Source organism: Rhamphochromis longiceps, linkage group LG11 (assembly GCF_057381845.1).
Source record: "Rhamphochromis longiceps isolate RC_006_pf linkage group LG11, R_longiceps_female_GT1.1, whole genome shotgun sequence".
Classification (NCBI taxonomy): domain Eukaryota; kingdom Metazoa; phylum Chordata; class Actinopteri; order Cichliformes; family Cichlidae; genus Rhamphochromis; species Rhamphochromis longiceps.
The window spans coordinates 24,255,292-24,277,869 of NC_140567.1; the positions used below are offsets into that span (position 1 = coordinate 24,255,292).

The 22,578-nt window shown below is 41.6% G+C and overlaps 1 protein-coding gene across 2 annotated transcripts; it reads left to right on the forward strand.

The window, feature by feature from the left end:
- The first annotated feature begins 74 nt into the window (after positions 1–74).
- Positions 75–22,564, forward strand: ttyh1 (tweety family member 1). Of its 2 annotated transcripts, none has more exons than XM_085423122.1 (15): positions 75–1,466; positions 5,457–5,621; positions 6,958–7,187; positions 9,920–10,031; positions 12,023–12,360; positions 13,974–14,069; positions 14,179–14,251; positions 15,593–15,668; positions 15,862–15,917; positions 16,210–16,302; positions 16,402–16,494; positions 16,582–16,721; positions 17,886–18,053; positions 19,883–19,961; positions 21,494–22,564. In XM_085423122.1, the coding sequence occupies exons 2-15, from the start codon at positions 5,487–5,489 to the stop codon at positions 21,575–21,577; spliced, it is 1,773 nt and encodes a 590-aa protein (XP_085279248.1). In that variant the 5' UTR covers positions 75–1,466; positions 5,457–5,486; the 3' UTR covers positions 21,578–22,564. The 2 variants fall into 2 exon arrangements, with proteins under 2 accessions (XP_085279248.1, XP_085279249.1); XM_085423123.1 differs by having other exon boundaries at positions 17,886–17,946; positions 21,494–22,563.
- The last annotated feature ends 14 nt before the right edge of the window (positions 22,565–22,578 follow it).

Below are 22,578 nucleotides of genomic sequence, written 5' to 3' on the forward strand. Positions count from 1 at the left end.
GATGTGGAAACGCTCCCTGAGCTGAAATCTTACATGCATCCCTTTCTGCTCCCCCTTCTACTTCCTCCCAGATACATAAACACTATACATAGACTATATGAGTCAGTGAGTATGCTCTCTGGCTCTCAATCGTGTCTGCACTCCCTCCCTTGCATTATCTCCCTTCCCCCACTCTTTTTCAGTGACACAGAAAAACTAACGCCGCCCCCTCCCTCTTTGCTCGCCTGCTTCTGCCCCCCTTACTCCAGTGGCAGACAACACCGTACTCTTTTTTTTTTTTTTTTTTTTTTTTTAACTCGTTCTCGCTGCAACATTATGTCGTCAATTTGCATTTTCTCAGTCCAATCCCCCCCACCCGCGACCCAACTGAACATCTCCATCCGTGCACTCCCATCACTTGTGTCACGTTGTTGCACATTCTCCGCTGCCTCCCAGTCTCTGAATCACTGTTGATGTTGTCCTGCAGCCTCCGCTGAAAACTGGTTTTGCCTACAAATCCATTGCATGCTGCTTTGCCCCTCTCTGTTCATTGTTCACTCCATCTCTGGCTCCCTCCCTCTTTCTCTCAGCATCACTCCCTGGGAACCCACTTTTTTTTTTTCTTCTACTCAGTATTTCATGTTGCCTTTCTCTGCATCTCCCACTCCCCGTTTTCTTCTCAGTGTGCCTCTCTTCCCCCATTTTTCTGTGCATCTCTTCCTCTCATTAGCCCTCATCAGACTGAGAGAGGAGTTCACTATTGTGTATCCAGCGTGTGAGTGGATTTCTAAAAATCTCTTTTTCCTGATTTGTTTAGTGCACACAGTTGGCCGGCAGCTTTGCATTTTTACTCTTTCTCTTGTTAATCTGGTCAGGGTTCAGTCTGGTGCTCTGGAGAGAGATTGGTCAGGTTGATGTTGGTGGTGGTCGGCATTAGAAGTGCGCCCCAGCTATGAAGTCAGCGAGGGGTTAGACTCCGCTAATCCGCGTTAACAGATTAATTATCTTTGGGTAATATCGTGTCACTGCGGTGTTGTGAAGTCACTCGGGTGTTAGGCTATGAAGGGCTACAGTGCAACGATAAAGAGTCCCTTAGGGGTGTCTCCTCAATCTTAATCCCCCTTTCTCTCTCTCTCTCTCTCTCCCTCTCTCCATCTATCTCACTCTCTCCCACTCTCACTCACTCGCGCTCACTCAGAGATCCTCTCCCATCCATCAACACAAGCACCTCTCTACTGTCATCAGACGACCAGACACTTCTCGGCCATTTAATATTTAAATAACTACCAGAATTGCCGTCTTCATTTTTGTGCTTTTTGTCATATTTTTGGCATGTCTCCAAGCCATTTTTTCAGGATGATGTTTTCTCAAGAGCATCAGGCGGTGATGGCTGGCAGTATACCTCTCTGAGTGGTTAAATATTTCACGGACGCCGGCAGAGAGAAGAGACAGAAGGAGAGAGAAACCTCCCAACACAACCGACAGAGGTAAGAGACTGACCCCTCTCTTTGCCGATTACTGGCTTAATTGCTGATGTACATGCAGAGATTGGCCAATTAAAAATGTACATTACGCCAAATCACAGTGTTTTCCCAATTTGGGCTCACGCTTATCTTGGCAAATATGATTAATGGATGATCATGACACCATTAGACTGTGTTGCCAAAGGAGATCCATGCTTATCTTTTCCAACCATGACACTTAATATGGGTCTGCTGCCTATCAGAGTAATGTGAAAATGCTGTAATGAGTTTTATTGCAGTTTCTCAGGGAAATCCAATGTTTTTTCCACCTAATTGGAGTTTCATATGACTTGGAGCTTATCTTTTTTCATGATTTTCACCATCTGCAGGATGATTTACTGTCATCAGTGGGAACAAACTGTCTCACCCTCAACTTCATGCCATGCTGGACCCCTCGCACACATCACAGCTTTGATTTGCACTGACTTTCTGAGTACGAGCTGCACTCGCTTACCTTCGGTCAGCTGACTTTGAAGGTTCATTGTTGCAGCTGAACATTAATTTTGAACATAGATGTGAGGTAGAAATTTATTTTGAGGTTTGACTGTCCCTCGGCTTTTACATGGGCGAGAGATTCAACTATACAGAGATGTTACTGAATTTCTTCTGGCTGATGAAGTGTCAAGAGGTTTTTTTTTTTTAATGTTGTCTCATAAATTCTGGTTATCAAGGTTGGTTTTAAGAAGCTCCACGCACAGGCTGTTATGTGAACGATAACAGGTTTTATGAGCCCAGACTGCAAACGAGCATAGTTCCAGCAGCAAGCCAACAGCATTATTTATATCTTGTGATTCAAAGAGATGTAGCCTCATAAAAAAAAAGAAAAGGTGCAGAATGATTTTCCTCGTGCTAAAGATGATCCTAAATTCAGCTGACAGAAGATGCTTCAGCCTTATTCCCATTAGCTGCCTCACAAAATGGCCCTTTTTTAAAAAAATTCAGACATCATGGAGTCTTGTATAAACCAACTGACTACATCATCTGTGTTTTCTGAGCTCTGCACAGACAGAAGACAACACATTTGTTCTCCTGCTTTGTTTTCTTTTTATTTATTTAGTTAGTTAGTTAGTTATCTCTCAGAGCTCAGAGCCATGGTGAGAATCTGTGGTTTTCCTCCATCTCTTTCATTGTCTTTCGTGTTCTTTCCTTCTCCTTTTTTCATCTTTTCTCTCCACCAACTGTGCCTAAAATCACATTTATTTGCCTTCAGTTACGCAATGGTAGCTGGCATAATAACAAGCTGGCAGGAAACATCATGTCAACTTGAGGGTTTTTATCTATGACAACTGCTGAGTAACTGGAGCTCCTCCTGGACTGTAACCACCCCCCACCCCTTCCCGTTAAACTTCCATCAGCGCCTCGTTAGGTGTTCCTCTACTTTTTGGGTTGCAGCAGAATCCTACCTGAACTTTGACCAGACATCTATCATAACTGTGCATTTCCTCTTTCTCTCACCCTGACCGGCTTAATTTTGTGCATGAATTGATCCAGATAGCTGCGCTCTCAGGCTATTGACTCATATCTCTTTACCATTAACTATTCAGCAATGGCATTTATGTGAGGTTTTCTGCTTCTGTTACCACTGATGGGCCTCACAGTGACATTCACTGCATTGTTGTTCGTCAAAGGAAGTGCTTTTCCACGCTGACCCACTTCTCATCAGGTTCTCCTTTGATGTTGAATTAGTCCTTTACTTGTTATGGATCTCAAAGAGCTTTTACCCTCACAGTCTGATAAATGCATCTCATAGACATGCTTCAATATAGATAACCTAATAAACACACTTAAGATAAATGGTACAGTAGGAAACGTAATACTGGATGACTTACTACAGAAGTCTGTTTACACTGCTGATTTGTGTTGGATGGATGTAGTTCTCACAGTGTGTGAACCATTATGTTCAGCACAGTTTTAATAAGGGAAATGGAGTGTTGGCTGTGATTTGATTTGTGACAGTTGGGCTGCTGGAACCATTAAGGTGAACAGGCTTATTGTAATGGGCTTAGAGAAGCCCTGTCTGCCCCGTGGGTGAGCCGTTAACTCGTTCTGGGCCGCAAAAATCTGAATGGCCAAACTGTTCGGGCTTTGAATGTGACATGTGGCAAAATCCAAACTTTTATCACGCACAGTATTTAGTACAGTTATGTGCAGTGGCTTGTAAGAACCAGAGCCACTGTGTGGGTGACTCAATAGGGAGAGTGAAAAAAGTCTCTCTTAAGTAGAACATTGTGCTAGCTGAAGCTACTGGACAAATCACAGTGGCTTTAAAACATAGAAATCCAACACAGGCCATCAGTTCAGGGTCTCTTTTGTTATTGAATAGTGATTAGAGGCAGAGTTGTATCGGTCTGTGATATCAGCATTGAGCTGCTCTGTATAGCCTCTATATTTAAGTGACAGTGCTGTTGTTGTGAATGGTTGTCTCTCCTGCCGCCTAAAAATGCTCCTTTGTCGAACAGTAAAGCTCTGACGGTCTCTTAATCTGGGCAGCCGGTATCAGAAGCCTACCAGACTCTGTCTTGCCCTCTGTTCCATCTCTGCTCCTTTATTGTAATGAGTATTCCAGTGTGTGTTTTAGCTAACCGGATTTGCCCTTTGTATTTACCCTACTTTCACCCCCTCCCCTTGACCAGCTTTAGTAAGATGCGCTGAACAGTGGGGGAGATGGTCAAGAATTGTGCAGCCTTTTCTCTTTCATAGCCTTCACTGTACCTTGTCTGCGGTTTTTCTTTACTTTGTACTCCAGAAAACACACTTTAGAGACCCCGAACTATACGTTCCCTGCATGCAGAGGCTTGTCACATACTACTATTCATTATATTAGAGAAAGGAATGGCATAAATAACAATGTTATCTATATTTCTTTAAGTCAGTGCATTTAAATCTAATTGTATTTGCTTTTTGATCGTATTTTATACTTTATTCAATATTACAAGTGGAGAGAGACAAAATAAATGTGAGGAAAGAGAGTCAGTATGCATGAAAGTCTAGTCTGCCAGATATTGAACCAGGGAGTCAGCGCTGACCGAATTTATGCCCATGTGGTCTGTGGCTAACCAAACAACTGCCAGTTGGCCCTATGAAAGATCTCTTTCTTTGCAACTAGGCAAAAAAATTAAGAAAATTTGATTTCATCTCTAAATATTTTTGTCACAAAACTCCACATATTTTAAGTTTTTTTTTTTCTTAATTTATTTCGATCATGTAAACAATATTCAAAGTTTATTTAGCAAAGAAAAGAAGAGAAAAAATGCTATACATATTAAAGCTAATGCATTTCAATATTGCTTCAACTGTTACAGATCAAAAAAACTAGTGGGAGGAAGTACACATTTATTTAATCCCACCAGTTTAAGATGTTATAAAACACAGAAAGATCTCCTGATCATGTATTAATGGAATTATTTAACATTTAATTTGATCAATAGACCAGTGAAACTAACAAAACAATGTTTTAAACTTAAAGATAAAAGGTAAAAAAGGGAAAGTTGCCAACAAAATAGTAACATTTTAAAAATCTTTAGCAAAGCTTAAAAACTAATCAACAAAATTATAAAAGTGTAATAAAACTGCAACAATTAAAAACCAATAAGAGCAATGGTTAGGAGGTAATTAAGAGCAACACAAACGATGAGGCACCTTAAGCAAAAGCAACACCAGAAACATACGTTTCTTTAAAAAAAGTAGAATATCTCGGATGCTGAGACTGATTGTGTCACAGCTTGGAATCACAGCTGCTTTGGACTGATCGAGTTTTCTACTCATCTCAGGCAATTGTTTGTCATGAAGTCTAGTTATCACCTGCAAATGATGCTTGAAGACATTAATAGTAACCTCTCTTTCCTCTCAGCTTCACCTTGTGCTCAGGAAGACCTTCATCCCTCCTGAACCTCTTTCCTCTCTTCCATTCTTCACATCCTGGTTATTCTGACCCCTCTTTCTTGCCTCCTATAGGGTGGAGGAGGGGACTGGTGGCAGCAGAAAATGGCTACCATGACTACGGTACCCAGCTATAACCCTTCGCTGTGGGTGAGAATATGTCACGCCCTGCCCCGGCTGGACTTCTCCATGCAGATGAGGGACAACGTCTTTGTCCCTGTCAGCTGGGAGTACCAGCAGGTAACCGACACCTGCCACTCGTGCCACACTGTAACCACATGCTGTGCTGTGGCTGTCCAGCCTGAGGTGCCAGATCGCATAATAATTACAGCCCTGTTACTCAATTTGCAGTTGCAGATACAATTGATATTTTACTACAACTTGTGGCACATTGGGCTATAAATTGTTCCACAAATTTCTACATGTCAGAGCAACCTGTAGCAATATGATAATGGCATTTACAGGCCTTTAAAAGCATAATTATTGGTGCAGTATGTCAGATCTTGTCATTCCTCATTTCTATACCTTGATTTTTGATGCTTTAATCCTCCTTTTGAACCATACCGATTGGAGCTATTTTATGCAATTTGGTATCAGGTAGTGCAAGATATTCAACATGGCGGGAACCCGCTGGAAGGTTTCCACAGCTGCTATTGTGCTCATGGTCCTGTTTGTGCTGTAAAATGCAAGGTTCATCCCTCTCTTCCAGCAAGCGCTCATGCAAGCGCTCCAGCTAGCCATGTCTCACAGTGTTTGTGACTTCTCTGCGGTACAAAGAGGAGGTGGAGGGGGGGGACTCAAATTATCCTGCAGAACAGAAAGACAAAAGAAACTGAAAGTGCTCAGAGAGAGGGAATGAGTAATGCAAGGAGGTTTTCCGAATAGAAAGCCGGGCAGAGAGAGAGAGCGAGAGAGACAGAGAGAGGGAAGGCAAAGTGAGTGAGTGAGAGTGGGAACGAGAGAGACTGGCAGTGAATGTATTTAAGTAGGTCACAGATTATTAATAGAGATTCAGTGGTGTGGATAGAAAGAAAGAGAGGGGGGAGAGAAAGAGAGTGGGAACGAGTGAGAACGTGGGGAAAGAGGGATTGGGGGAGTGGAGCGAAGGGGACGGGCTTCAGAGGACATGAGGTGAGAATGGAGGGAAGGTGGAGGAATGGGGCAGATGGATGGAGGATAATACTGTAGATATGTGGCTGATATGTGGCTTCAGCTGTGTTGATTTCATGACGTGAAGCCTGATGAAAAGCAAAAGGCTGAAATGGCTCAGTGACATTAGAATCCAGCAGGGTGCACAGACTGATGGGCATTCAGGGGTAAAAATCTTTGAAACAAGTTGCATTAATCCTGTGGGGTATGCATTATATGTGTCTGTATCCTTGATTTATATCCTCACACCTTTTTTATAACCATCTCCTGCTGTTAGTGGAGGCAGGACAATCTGACAAGCACTGAAATTTAACAGGATTAGTCAGTATTCTTGTAAAAATGGAATCAAAGTGCCATTTTTCTTTTCTTTTTTTTATATTCACTGACTCATCCTCTGATATTTTCCCCCTCCTCTTCCTTTTTTCAGACTTTGCTGGTTTTGTCCAGTTTATCAGCCATCGCTCTTGTTATCTCCCTATTGGTGGTTCTCTCCTTCCTCATACACTACTGCTGCTGTCACCGTGGTGACCGGAACGAAGGATCAGAAGAAGAGGAGGAGGATGAGGATGGCAGCACGGGTCACGGTTACAGTGGGAAGAAGGGGCGGGGAATCTGCTGTGTCACGTGGGTGGCGGTGGCGGCTGTCACGCTCTGCTGGTGAGAAAGAGTTTTTAGACGTTACTGTACTTCCTGGCAAATGTACACACGACGCCTTTTGGCAGTAGTTGAAGAAGTATTCAGATGTTTTTCTCAAACCGAACCAATCACACTCATTTCTGGCTCATTATTTTTTATCTATAGACTCCTCTAGAGTCAGTTTGCATCAGTCACAGCTCAAACCAATATCTATCAAAAACTGGGCCTTGGTGCAGCCCTCCAGTTCATCCTCTCATTGAAAAAGTAATTTTATCTCAGGGCACCTTCCCTTTAGCTCTTTACCTCCTGAATGCTTCAGAGTAACCCTTGAAGCTCTTTTCGAACTAAACAGTTTCTGTCAGAGTGAGGGTGGTCTCTGCCTTTGCAGCTACCTTTGAAAAACCCAGAAACTATTTTAATGGATATCAAACCACATCTTTATTGATATGGGTTAGTCATCATCCATGCACCTGTCTGCCTATCCCTCTTCTTTCATCTATACCCATCCATCCATCCATCCATCCATCCATCCATCCATCCATCCATCCATCCATCCATCCATCCATCCATCCAATATTTAATTTACATCAAATAATTGCACAGAGCCAAGTTGCATACCTACATAGTCATTCATTCATTTTTGATGCATCATAATTTTTCATTAACTACATTTTAGAGAGAAATAATTCACAACAGTTAACTCTACTTTTTAATTATAATTGGAGATAAAAACACATAACTGCTTTGTACGTTTCATCGATACGTTTATGGAGTCTAAAACATGTTTTTCAACCATCTAAAAATACAGCAGGATGGAAATTATACTTGAAGTTAAATCTGTGTTGATAGTATATAGATCAGCACACTTGGGTCAAACCAGAATTAATCTGTAATATTTCTTTTGGTTTTTAAACCATAATGTTTTAACCATCATGAACCCAAAGCTTTTTAAGACTAAAGAATGCAAAAAACAATTTCACAGCTATTTAATTATAAACACACGCTAGGATATCCTATCAGCCACTCCAACAGTAAACCACTCTCTGATTCATTGCCTATTTAACTGTGAATTTGACCATAATTTGTAATCATGCTCTATTAAAGAAGACTTGAAAATATCTATTGAGACCATAAAGTTGTCAGGAAAGTTCCTGAGGTGTTAAATTAATTTAGAATTAGGGTAATATTCTCACAGTCTTAAATAATATTGGGCTGCTGCCACGTAGATCGCCTCCTGCAGGCCATCAGAAACAATGCAGATTTATAGTGCTTGTGCATTGGCCTCAATTTGTAGGGAAAACATCCACTTCTATGCAGTATATCAAATTGCCTTAAATATGATAAAATAAACTAGAAAACTGCAATGAAGCTCCCCGTGGAATTAAACTTATTGTATTAAATGTACTTTGCTTTCCAACAGCAGTGAAGCTGTGAATCACAAGCTGTCACCTCCATCATCTCCATCGTCATGTGTTCTTTCCGTCTCTCACTCAGTCACTGATGTGTTTATAATAAAGACTGGCCCAGACAGCAGCTGACAGTCATGTGACGTTGCTGTTTCCCAACCACAGGGCAACAATTGCACTGTTAGCTGTGTGTGTTTTGGCATTAAAGTGTGTTTGTGGATGATCTCAGCTCTCCCACCTACGGTACAGCAGTCATTTACCCACCGGTGTTCCCTGCAGCTCCGGTGACCATGCAGTCATCAAGTCAGTACATTGTGTTCACTGTATATTGCACAAAATTGCTGCCTGACATCTGTCCAAAGCACTGCAGTTTAACGGAAGTGTGAGTCACTCAGAGTAAGCTCTGCTCCCCATCAGACATTTTAAGTCTGAAGCTCCATCCCAGCTGCATAAGAAAATTATAGTGCCATTTAAAGCTTCAGCAGCACTTGTTATTATATTCCAGTCCATTGCCTGCCTAGTTATATACACTGAGACTACATCACAGGAAATAATGTGCTGCCGATTTGATTTCGGCTGCTTTAATGATTTCAGCACATGCAGACTGTAGGTGTTTGAGTTGGTTCGTGTCTCCCCCTTATGGAGCATAATGTGATGTCATAGTCATCGTCTCCTCTGATGCTCAATAAGGCTCTCTGTGCTGGACTGAATGAAGAAATTGTGCTGCGGTTTACTGTTAACAAATATTTATTGTCCTCCTGTTTTCTCCAGATGGTAACCTTTAGCCTCCAGTATGAAACAAGCGTGTGTCATTTTTAAAATGCAGCTGCATTAGACAGCATTTAGGTTTGACAGTTTGAAATGCAAAGCACACACAGACACAGGCGCACATTCCTTCTTCCCCCCCCCCTCCGCTTTCTAATCTGGGTCACATACTTTGTGGGAGATTGGGTCATACCATTCCTCTTGGGTTTGAGGGGATTTGATGAACATCTGGCCTGGGCCTTAATCTGAATATTTGAATAACAGAGAAATGTGTAAACACGTCGCTATGTTTTACATTTTGAATATTTTCCTTGCCGATGCTGTGAGTCATCTTTTTTCTCCCATCAACTGTTTATTCCATCCCCTGCTCACCACTGATGGTATGCTCACCCAGAGCGCACATATGACATCCTCACCAGCTCTATCTCCTCCTGTCACATTCATTTAAAATGTACATCCACGCTGAATTAAACATTACATTTATGCCTCTGCTATCTGTTCTCCTGTCCCCCTCTTTCTCTCTCCCTGTCACCCTCCCACAATGTTTTCATGTTCCCCCCCCCCCCCCCCCCTCTCACGCAGTGTTGCCATAGGCATCGGTTTCTATGGCAACAGTGAGGCTAATGATGGGATGTATCAGTTGACCTCGTCTCTTCTCACAGCCAATTATACGCTAGCTTCCATCGATTTGCTGGTGAGTGGTGCTCTCTGCAAGTAAAATGTCATGCAAAGTATCTACCCTGTATGACTGTGTGTGTGTGTGAGAGAGAGAGACAGAGTGTGAGAGAGAGGAAGACAGATGGGCTGAATTTGTTCATCAGGTCTGCAGAGAGGGAAAGAAAATCAGATACAAACTTCTGCTTCATTGATCTCTGTGGTCAGACAGTGGTTTATGTGTCAAACTACTAAATGGCACAGGCCAGCAAATCTGTGCATATTACACATGAATTAGAGAAGATATACTCTATTCATTGTAAATGTTGGCTCAATTGAAAGCCTATAACAAAATTACTTTAATAAGTACATTAAATTGCATTTTATAGTTCAATACAACACAGCATGGCTAACTGCATAAAAGAAAGAAACTCAACAAAGCTGAAAAAATAAGGTCAATTGAAACAAGGAGTTAAATACTTAAATAAACTATTACATTAAAAAAAAGCAATCCATTTAAATGAATAGTGTAGTGCACAGTGCAATAACGTGGTGTGAGAGTGCAGATTTATGTTTACATGAGAGAACAGATTACTCTCTGTAAAGCAGATTTGCTGCATTGCATGAGAAATACCACTGCATGATGCAAAGAATATACATGAAGAGTTACATCAGCTCTTAAACTAACACCTGAGAAACTGTAGGAGGATATGGAAAAAATATACATACAATATGTGGTACAAAAAATGAGACAATCGACCACACTTCTAATAATTACACACTTGAAATTGTTTAGAGAAGTAGTGAAAAAAGTTAAGAGAAAGATACTTTATTCAATCTACTCCTAACCTTCAACGAATTATTCTTTATAAGCAGTGTTTCTAGTGATGATTGATATGATCAGTGGAATAATATTTGGCCATATTTTACTACTGAAAAAAAGAAACCCTGAATTGAACCTCAAAATTAAAACGTTTTGCAAAAGTGAAGCGAAGTTTCAAGGCTTACAAAATCTGTTGATTTTGGTTAAAAAATAAAACTGAGTTTTCCTCAAATTGGAGAATTCAGGTTTGTTTATGAATTCAGGTTTGTTTCCCAAATTACCTCCAGGCTCAGAATCACTGCATGATCAGAGAAACTACAACACCCCCAAAGAGCTATATCTCAGACTCTACAGGCATCAGATAGCATGTTAAATGTTGAAGTTGGTGGTAGTACAATTAGAAAAAGACTGCACAGGTGTGGCTTGTTTGGAGGGTTGCAGTAGAAAGTCTTTTCATGAGGTTAGGTTTGCAAAGTTGAATCTCAACAAACCACAAGACTCGTGGAACAATGTCCTTTGGATGAGACCAAAGTGGGGATGTTAGAGAATACAAAGTAATTGATTCAATAATTAATAAAAAAAAAAAATCAAATTTCTGCAGTAACTTTAAAAACTCTTTTTTGCGAATCACTAATCGTTTTACATGACAGCTTTCCTCCACCACTAGAAACATAATGCAAACTATTCCTACAGTTGCCTCAACCTTTGCACAAAGACTTTTAGGGATAAACTATGTTGATGTGATGTTTCATTCTTTATTAGGGCAGTACTGTACTGCAGGAAGTAGTGCTTTTGTAAAGTAAGGCTGGGGCATCAGTTCACCCTACAGCAAGATGACGTCCCAAAAACATTAGGTAAGGATAAGGATGATGAAAGAGCAGCACGGTCTCCAAATTAAACTCCAACTTCTGCAGCGTATCACTGCTAACGGGATGAAAACCACAACCGTCCCGAAAAGACCTTAAAATATGGAGACAGAGACATAAAGATAGCAAACACATATGAGAAGTAGTGAAGTATTCAGAAGTTTGATAAGTGTAAATTTGCATTATAGACTATGAGAGCCATTCTGAGGCGCCGAGGATGTCCAACATCTTTAGCTCTCTGTTTCCTACACCAGGATTTTATGACCCTATGAGCATCATCAAGCTCACTTTGTGGTTTCAGTCCTACTTTACTCCCCTCACATTCCTCCTTCCTCCCTCAAGATTTCAGACACAATTACTGGACTTCAGCTGTCTATCTCTGGACCACTGGCCTCGATGGAGGAGTTATTTACTGGCAGCAAACCCTTCCTGGTTTCGACGCGGAACTGCCGGAGGTTATCTGAGAACGTCATCAACCTCCTCTCCTCCATCTCCCTGGCTCGGTCCAGCATTGACACTGGGCTGGGGAATGACAGCGGTATCAGCGGGGCGTCCATCACGCCTCTGACCCCGGTACCGCCCTCTGTGGCGCCTACAGTGGTGCCTAACAGCGGCTTAATGGCCAGCCCCTTCTCACCTGGCTGGGCGGCCAACACACTGATGGTCAATGAGGACTACAGGTAAGGCTGGACAGTTCAGGATAAACTGTATTATTAATTTATATTATCAGTTTGAATGACTGATCTATTATTCATGCAGCATTTTCACGGGGTGAAAAGAAGCAGTTCTTACACCAGTTCAAATACCAAACTAGTGCTTTTACAGCCTGAGATAATGTGACAATGTGAGCTTTTGGTTTTTTTTTACTTGTTTATGAGAGAATTATTTGTTACAGTTAGAAAAGCCCATGAGATTTATACCCAGTGCTTTAAAAATAGAAATTAACAGCTACCTTTCAGGTTACCTTGTCAGGGTCGGAAGGTGTTTATGTATTTCTGCAAAAACCTCTTTGCCTTACAAACTTCCACATGTACAAGCTGTCTGCAAACACAGCCACACTCTTATTCCTACGATGCTGTGAGAGGCTGCCAGACGTCCTGCCCCAGCCCCTCATAAATGTTGCATGTTTATTAAGATGTGCTTGTTGATGTAATGCCATTTCCCCCCCAGTTATGTTATGTTGACGGGCTGCTTTTATATTCCATATTGGAAACATTTCAGTTGATAAATAAAAGCTAACAAGTATATCCTAGCTTAGATAAATAACGTCAGTCAAGTAATAATAATGTCCTCATAAACAAAGCAGATTGTTCCCTTGTTGCAGGGAGAGGGGAAGGAAAGTTCAAGCTCCTCCTGACTCATTTTACACAGGCAGCAGTTTTGATTCTGGGAACAATTGCTGGTGACTGAATGTTTATCCAAGATCAGGCGGAAGAATCAAAATGTGATCAGATCTGCCCGTTGGTGATTTGGGGAAAAGACACATACATTGGTTAAATTATTATATTTTATTTTTCAAAGAGCATTTTTCTTTCGCCCTCAAAAATTGGTCAAATAAAAGTGAAAATCACTTTTATTTATTTCTTGATCAACTTATAATTCATGTCCCCAGTAAAACCAGGACTTTTAAATTAAAAACTAGATATTAAATGCAACTAGCTCCATCGCAAGTAAACAAGTTCATAAAGCATAATTACTTTACCAGGAAGATAAAAAAACATTTCCACATGGTTTTTTCTAGTTGTAAACACTATTGTAAACACTGCTGCCGCATTTATCCCCCCATTGTTGAGGCAAACTCATCATGGCCAGAGGATTCAAAATCCATAAAAACATTGCAATTGCTACTAAAAAAAAAACCTAAGAAAACAGAAATTTGCTTTCAGAAACTGTGGGATTAATGGGCACAACATAGCAGTTGTGCTATGATAGTAAGATGTGATGTTTTCTATTAAGTAGCTTGTATGCAAGTATGGATTGATGATAAATGGTGATGGATATGTACAGACATGTAGAAAGGTATATAGATGGATAGAAAATAGATGGGTGGATCATGGGTAGATAGGTAGGGTGTGAATCTATGGATGGATGGATGGAAAGATGATAGATTGATATATAAATAGACAGATGTAGGTACATGAATGTATAAATGGGTAGATATGGGTGGATGGATAGATGGATATCCCATATTAGAAAAATGTTGATTGGACTTTAAGTAAAATTTTGGTCAAGTTGCTGTTAAGCAAGGATTGATATTGTAATTAACACACAGTAATATGTGTGTGTGTTGTAGGTGGCTGTCTTATGTGTTGCTGCTGCTCCTTGACCTCATAGTTTGTCTGTTCATCCTGCTGGGACTCGCCAAACAAGCCCGTTGGCTGCTCATCCTGTGAGTACACACACATTTGTATCTTTAGACACATACCACACAAAAACTGGATTGATGGCAATGGGTGTCCTCTTGGTTGAAGAGTTTCTGTCCCCCCCCCCATCCACAGGATGACAGTGCTGGCTTGGCTGGCCCTCTTCCTAAGCTGGGGCTCCCTGGGTTTGGAGACAGCCACTGTGGTGGTGAGTAGACTCAGTAAAACTGCGATACAGGCTGGCTATAGCGGAGAGAAGAGAGCTTTAGGAGGCCGACCCCTGATGGCAAGCCAAAGTAATGTGCATATATGTGCTTATGTGTGAATTCTGTGCCTATTGTGCTAAACTGTGAAAAGACCTGCCTCCTAGGGAACGCTGCAGTCATTGCAGAGGACCAAGGAGGCAGGAAAATGGGGCAGAGATTAAAGATTCAATGTGCGTGTGCACAAGTGCGTTTGCGAACAAAGTGTGTTTATGCAGCAAAGTGCGTGTTTTACATGCAAGTGTGTTTGCAAGTGTGTGGGTTGTTGGCTTCAAGAAGTAAAGATAGAGAAGTGCTTTCAACAAGAGTGAGGAGGGGAGAGGAGGAGCAGGAGAGTGCATCTTGAGATCACTTTTAGAGCGAGAGCAAGCCGAAGTAAGTGATAGAGAGAGACAGAGAGTGGGGAAACCGTCAACTTGCGAAGGCATTTGGCTCCACAAGTCTTTACAGTGAGCATACAAAAAAATTTGTACTGTAAAATAAAGTTTTAAATGGACAGTGTTTGCCTGAAGGTCTACTTTCCACTTGTATAGAAAATGCATCAATGTGCCATTTGTTATCATCAGCAGTCGAGCCACAGTTTTAGATGGTGACATTTACCAGCAACAAAGAGCATAAAGAGCATTTTTATGTCCAAAACAGAGGGCTGTCCATATGAACTATTTCTCTTTTAAAAGCGCCCATTCTCTTTGAAGAGGAGACTTTGTTGGTGTGCGTGTGAAAAAAGAGTAAAGGGTGGGTGTTTTTCTGCATGGCTGCTCAGTTTAAGAGTCTCAGTGTCATGTGGGGCTGCCGGGAGATGTCCCAAGGCCTGTGGGTCCACACAGGGCTGCTCTGTCCCTGGTCACTGACAGGGAAACAATAGGCCAGCTGTGGGCCTCTCAACCTTATTCTGGCCAACATCGTCGCTTTCTCATTCCGTCAGCAGACTCCCTGTGTGGCTCTTGCACCCTCTTCTGGTCGGGCGATCTCAGGCTGAGAGAGTTTGTGGGAGTACACTCTCTGAACCGAAGTGCGCCAACCTCAAAAACACAGATGATATTAAAAAAGAAGCTAAATGAAAGAGTGATCTAACAGCAGAAGAGGAGCGCGTGGGAGGAGGGGGGTGTCGATATTTGCTGCTGTGTTGTCCAATGCTGTCAGTTATCTGTAGAGACAAGTATGTCAGTTGGTCACTGTGTCTACAAATGTTTTCCTATCTGATCATTTCTCTTCCACCTCACCTCTTCCTCACTCTCGCTATCCTCCCTGTCATCCTCTCTCACTCTCCCCGTCACTCTCGCCAGGCTCTCAGTGACTTCTGCTCAGATCCAAACGCGTTTGTCCTTAACTCCACCCACTTCAACAGTGGGACCAGCTCAGGTACAGATTCCCTCTCTGAGCAACACTTTCTGGAAAATCTAGTTGTTTTCCATGCCTGCCATGCACTTGATTTACCCCCTGCCCCAAATGTGCTTTTGCTAGCAGAATCCAATATAATGACAGATGACTGTTTCCGCATTTTTTCCTATTGTGCATTGATCTTTTGTACACTGCTGTTTTGTTGGCCACCCAGACGTGTTGGATTATTACCTGACCTGCAACAGGCGCATGAACAGTCCATTCCAGCAGGTAATGCCACCTCTGCCAGTCAGCGTATTACATTTGCAGGCATTTGCTGATTCTCTTACCCAGAGTGATTCAAAGGGAGTGAGCAGATAGTATGTCAAAGTTTCTGAAGGGCAGTTGGAGGGGAAAAATAAAACTGAGGACAGGATGCACAGCTGTTGCTACGTGTCCTGTCCTTAAATTATTTAGTCCCTCGACAAGTAGCTACACTCTCAGCACATTAATGTTATGTTTGAGAAACAATGCCAAATAAAACCTCTGATTTCCACTGACTATATTGACTTGTTGGCTTTAGCTGCTGACCCAGTCACAGAGGGCACTCTCAAACATTCACACACATCTCTCCAGTCTGGACAGAAATGCTCTCACACAGTTCCCCAAAGCTGAGGTATGTGCACTACTTACTTTTATGAAATACTACATTTTCTGCACGTGGACCGCCTCCTCGGTGGTTTTCTCACATTCTGGAATTTCTATGTCGTTGCAGAAATCACTCAGGGATGTTCAACAGATACTCAACTCAACAGAGGGCAACTTTCATCAGCTGGTGGCACTACTGAACTGCCGGGGTCTGAATAAGGTGATCAGAAGAACTCGGCACTGCTCGCTACTGTGCTGCTCTGTTCTCATTTATTCATTTCTGTATTTTTCTGCCATTTTATTTTAGGACTACATTGACTCACTGAAAGGCCTGTGCTATGATGGGATGGAGGGATTGCTCTACCTCTCCCTTTACTCTTTTCTCTCTGCTCTGGCCTTCACTGCCATCCTCTGCTCTCTACCTGGTGCCTGGAGGAGCTTCCCCAGGTGAGAAAAAAAATCAGTAAAGTGCACGTCTCCAGTGTAACACAATAGAAATGTGGGGTATAAATACTGACACTGAAAGCACAAGTAAAAGTAGGACATTGTTGTTATGTCTTTAAGAACTGGTCTTTAGTAGAAGTTATTTACATTTGTCTGATTCACAGTGTTGTCATTCAGTTTTGCCTATTTTGCCTAGTAATGCATTTCCTCTAGAAGTGTTTCTCTGTAGCAGATATTGCTGTTTAATATTTGAAGCATGAAACATCTTGCAGTTTATTCTCCTGCTAAATAAAACCTGATTTTTATTTATTTACTTTTGTGCAGATAGGTTCAGTTTAGTATTTTTGTGCTTAGCAAGCCTACAGGAGCAGGGGTGGGTGGATGGTGGAAGTGGTAGCTGGTTTTCTCTGAATACATGAAATCCATTTGGAGCATTACCTATTACAATTCCATTCAGTTCAGTTTTATTTATATAGCACCGAATCACAGCATCAGTTGCCTCGAGGTGCTTTATAATGTAAGGTAAAGAACAATGATACAGAGAAAACCCCAGCAGTCACACAACCCCCTGCTAGAAAGGACTTGGCGACAGTGGGAAGGAAAAACTCCCTTTTAAGAACCATAAAAGTAGACAGGGTCTGTCTCCTGAATCCCAACTGAGAGCTGGTTCCACAGAACAGGGGTCTGAAAGCTGAAGGCTCTGCCTCCCATTGAACTTTTAAATACTCCAGGAACCACAAGTAAACCTGCATGCTGAGAGCGAAGTGCTCTAATAGAGTGACACGGTACTATGAAGTCTTTAAGATGAGATGGGGCCTGATTATTCAAGATCTTGTATGTGAGAGAAATATTTTAAATTCCTTTCTAGATTTAACAGAGAGTCAATGAGGAGAAGCCAATATGGGAGAAATATGCTCTCTCTTTCTAGTCCCTGTCAGTACTGTCGCTGCAGCATTTTTGGATCAACTAAAGGCTTTTCAGGGAGTTTGTAGGACATCCTGCTAATAACGAATCACAGTAGTCCAGCCTAGAAGACATAAATGCTTCTAAAGTTCTTCAGGATCGCAAGATGAGAGAATTAGATGTCTTTTTAAATTCAAAACAGAATCCAGTAGCTTGGTATCGTCATATTTTTGCTCTTTTTCTCTCTTTCATGGTCGCCGACAGTGAATCAGAGGAGTACGAAGACTCAGACAGCGAGAGTGAGGACCCCTTCACTTCCCATCAGGCACGTAGACAGACGTCCTCGGGGTCTCAGCGAGGGGCTATGGCCCCCTTCTATAATTACCCAGGGGCAGGGTGGACACCCCCCTTTTCTAGCGCGCCGCCCCTCCCGTGAGTAACACAGACACACAGACACACAGACAGACAGACAGAGAGAACGCACACGCGCACACACACACACCCTAAAATTATTATTTTTTAAATACAAGAGGAGGAAGTTGCTGAAACAGATGTTTCTGTTTCAACATCTGGATCCATGAAAAGCTTTTTACACTGGTGTCTCCCCCCGAGCCCCAGACTGTAAAAGTCCAAGAAAATATAAAACAAAAGAGTAAATTCAGAGACTGGCGGAGCACTGTTTTTGTTTTTGTGCAGACACATAGTCTTTTTGCTGAAGTGTGAAATCCTTCAGAACATTATTACAGCACAGTTATAGCTATACTGATGAGTGCAGGACAGTCAGCCAGGTTCAAACTCTCCTGCCTTACACACATGCACACACAGGATTAGGCTGAATCCACAGAGCTGTCAGGTTAAGCACATGCATTGCAGACAGACACACAGACAGGTCATTATGGACTACAGCGTAGGCAGAGAAACAGACACAACTCCAGAGGTCTGTCTGTCTGTGTGTCTGTCTATTCGTCTGTCGAGTGTTTCGGGACAGACGACGTAGGCCACTCGGTCATTTCACAGATCTCGTCTCAAATGGCGTCCTGTCTCCTAAACAGCAGTGCGCTGCTGCTGTGTTGGGTGGGGGGCAGGGTGTCATTGACGAGGATGCGCTCGTAAAAACTCCGGCGGTGTGAGGCTCAGGTTGACTATAGGTAACCCCTCCCACACACACCCTCCTGCATCACTCTCATCTCTCACCTCATTGTGGTGTCCAAACCCCTCAGATTATTATCTCTCTCTCTCTGTCCTGCTCCTTTTTTTTCTTCATAATTCCTCCTGCTTCCCGATTAGTTCTCTCTATATGGAGGACCAAAGCAGCCAAAATAAAATAAGCATAAAGAAGTAAATAAACTACTCGGAAAATCAATGATTATACAAAAGGAATATTTAAGAGAAATGTAGGCATGAACAAATGTATAAATGCAAGAGAAATTCATGTTTTTTTAAATTGGTTAAATAAATGAAAAGTACATAATAGAAATATGAACATCAATTTGTGTCGCATTTTGTAAATTAATCGGTGTCTACATTTCTTTTTCTTTTTTTTTTATTATTATACTCATATATTTACTTCCTTATTTATATTTGTTTTTGGCTGTTTTAGTCCTCTGCATATCTTCAATTTTCTCATCTTACTTTGTTTTGACCCCCCTCCCTTTACTCCTTTATGCAAAAATCAAAGTATAGTTAGTGCTACTAATTTTACTTACTATCCTAATGCAGTGGATCGTCTTGACTCCATATGTGATATTAACGCACAAATACAAAGATACATAGAAACTCAGAAACTCAGCTAAATACAGTCCACTCCTCTTAAATGGAAGCTCAGGACTGCTTTAAAAGCTTTCTGGGTTTTATCGTGCAGATAAACAAATTCATTAGCAAAGCAACATAACGGCTGAAATGCAGCTGGCGATTCATACCCAGTCCTAAATGCCTGTAATTGCAGATTATTGTGCAAATCCTGTTGTGCACCAGTCATCAGGAGTGGACTGTACAGCTGCTGCTGGTGCTCACAGTGTCCTGCCTGAGTGCCAGTAGTACTAATAGCTCTGCTGAGTGCTGTGTTGTCTGCACTATTTCTCTAATCGTTCTTTCTCCTTTTTTCCTTTTACCTGTCCGTGGGTCTCGTCATCCTGCGGTCCTCTCCCCACCCCCCTTCTGTCTGTCTCAATGTGTCTCACCCCTTCTTTCCCTCTCTTCTTTATCCTCTATTCGTCTTCTCCCGCTCTCTTCTGTCCTTGTCTCTTTCTATCTCTATACAGGACTCCAAACGTTTCCTCCAATGGCAACCCTGGCTATGAGAGCCTACCCTTGACTGACAGGCAGTCCCCACCCCCCTCTGTGAGTTCCTCTGTACCTGTGACACCATCGCACTCTGTGCCATTTTTTTCATTGCTGTTAGTGCTCACGCTCGCTTTGATAACGAGTAGCAAACGGACTAACGTGATTCACTTTTACTTCAACAGTTTAAAACCTTTAAAAAGTGCAAAGCATATCAGGAAGAACATTTGTCCATTTTGACAACAAAAACTATCAACACTGGGAAAGGAAATGAACTAAAACCAATTTACAAGTTTTTTCTGGTTATTTTAAAGCACATAGGAAAGTTTCAGGTTATGATACTGTCAGAGACACTGCATGACTTTAATAGCGTCTCCCCCTCATATGTGACCTCCTGAACACCTTTATCTGTCAAGGAAGACCAGGAGATGCAGATCAAGGTGCCACAAAAATCTACTAAGTGACCTTGATCACGACAAGTTAGTCATGCTCAGCAGTTTTACAATGTTTTAACAAGGTTTCAGCTTAAGTTATAGAGCGCACAGAGTACAGACTTGCAATCTCTACCATCATATAACCTTGCTCTAACAGGTGAACAGACTTTCAATTTTATGACAGCAAAAGTAATTCTTTGAAAATTCAAATCAGACTCCATCTTCCTGGCAAAAGCTGTAAGATAGGGTTGAAAGTCCAGGTGGCATGATACGGGCTTATTTTGCAGCTACAGGACCTGGACACCTTCCAAACACAGAGTCAACCATTGAACTCTGTGTAACAATGTACTCCAGAGTCAAATGTGAGGCCATCTGTCAGGCAGCTAAAGCTTGGCCCAAATTCTGTCATGCAACAGGACAATGATCCCAAGCACAGCAGCACATCTGAATGAACAGAAAAAAACGAAAGAATCTGGGTGGTGCATGGTCAAAATCCAGACCTAGGCCTGACTGAAATTATGTGGAGAAGAGTGGGGCAAAATGGCTCCATAATGATGTGAGGGAACAATAAAGTCATGCAGAAAGAGCTGTTAAAAGTGCTTCTACAAGCTGCTTTATTATTACTTGACTGACGTTTATCATGGTACTTGAACGCTTTCCTTTGTACATGACTGTATGACTCGATTTCAACAAGTGAGCAAGCTTTCACTTTCATAATGACAGCTTGAGCAATTCTTTGATGTTTCGGCAGACTTCAACTTCTGAGAAATGCTGTAAAATGCACCGGGAACAATGCCAGTCAAGATTTTGCTAAATAAAAAAGAACATATTTGGATTTATAGTCTAGTTTGCTTCTGAGGAAAGAATGAAGTAAAACAGCAACATTTACTTTAGACCATCAGTTTGAGGGCCAGCCAATCTGCCACACGTATATATACCAGAGGACAAAATCAGCTGCCTAAAGGCTAAAAGAGCTGAAAATAAAACGGTGATGCTTTAAATGAGCGTAATAGGTGCCGTGTTCTGCTTTGGATGAGCCAATGTTCACATGAATGAATAACAAACTTTTTTTTTTTCTCTTTTACTTTCACTCCCTGAAACTTCGGACCATCTTGACCTCTCGTCTGTTGAACCCCGTCCTGTTCTCTGGAAGCGCAGTACTCTCCCAGCATGCTGACTGGTTACGGGGGAAGTCAATCACACCCCAACCCCGCCCATTCGAGGAACCTGTATTCACGTTGATTATTATTATTTTTTGTTAGGAAATGTATAGAAAAAAAATGTTTAGTTTTCTTATGAATGGACACTTTAATGAAATGAAAAAGAAACTAATCTAAATAAAATGAATGCTAGGTGTCAAAGTGCGTAACGTCAGTACCACTGAGTATTATCATTATTACTAGTATTATTATTATTAAAAGCAAAAGATACAACCGACAGTGATTCTGCTGCTTGGTTATGCTTTAAACCAAGTGTGCTTGGCCTAAATTCCTCCCTCCCTTTTGTCCAAACTGTGTAAACTGTGGTGAGCCAAGTCAGAATGGTATTGACGTTACTACGTTGTAGTTTTATATTCTTAAATGTGTCTGTACCACCACTTTATTTTCGAGTTTTTATATAAATATTGTTGTAGAAAAGCACTGGCACGTAGCAACAAGACACATTTTTTTCTGTGAATGGTTATGCAGTTCCTTCACTTGGTATGATTTTTTTTTTTTTTAATTACTTTTTATAGGTGGCGATTCTGTATTTTCCTCGTATTACCTTATGGTACTCTGTATATCTCTCACTGTCTGTAATATCTGAATAATCATGAATCTTTGCTCTTTAAAAAAAAACAAAAAAAATCAAAAAAACTTGAGGGCTGCCGTGACTCTGTTTTAATGACGGAACGGAGAACCGCCACTCAATCGCTGAGGGTGGAGAACTAGAAATCCCATGCCATGACAGCAGGTACATAGCAATATGATTCTTGCTACTGGTGCTGCAGTAGCCCTACCATAACTAGCAATAATAACTATGTATAGCGTTGGATTTCTGAGATCTCTCCAAGAAGTTTTTGTGTATATATGGTACCGGTGTGAGATTTCATCGAATCCCTCCCTCTCTGACCCCGTTAACCCTTGAATTGAGTTTGTATGGTTATCAATGCTCCTTTTGAATGGCATCCTTTTACACTCGAGAGTCTAATATAAATAAAAATAACTTCAATAACCCGACACTGGTCCTCATCTTCATGTCAA

Bases quoted from the DNA above. Each gene is read 5' to 3' on its own strand.
- ttyh1 (XM_085423122.1), top strand. From the start codon at position 5,487: ATGGCTACCATGACTACGGTACCCAGCTATAACCCTTCGCTGTGGGTG. The intron at 16,303-16,401 runs GTATGTGCACTA...ATGTCGTTGCAG, and splicing joins CACAGTTCCCCAAAGCTGAG to AAATCACTCAGGGATGTTCA. The intron at 18,054-19,882 runs GTGAGTAACACA...ATCTCTATACAG, and splicing joins TCTAGCGCGCCGCCCCTCCC to GACTCCAAACGTTTCCTCCA.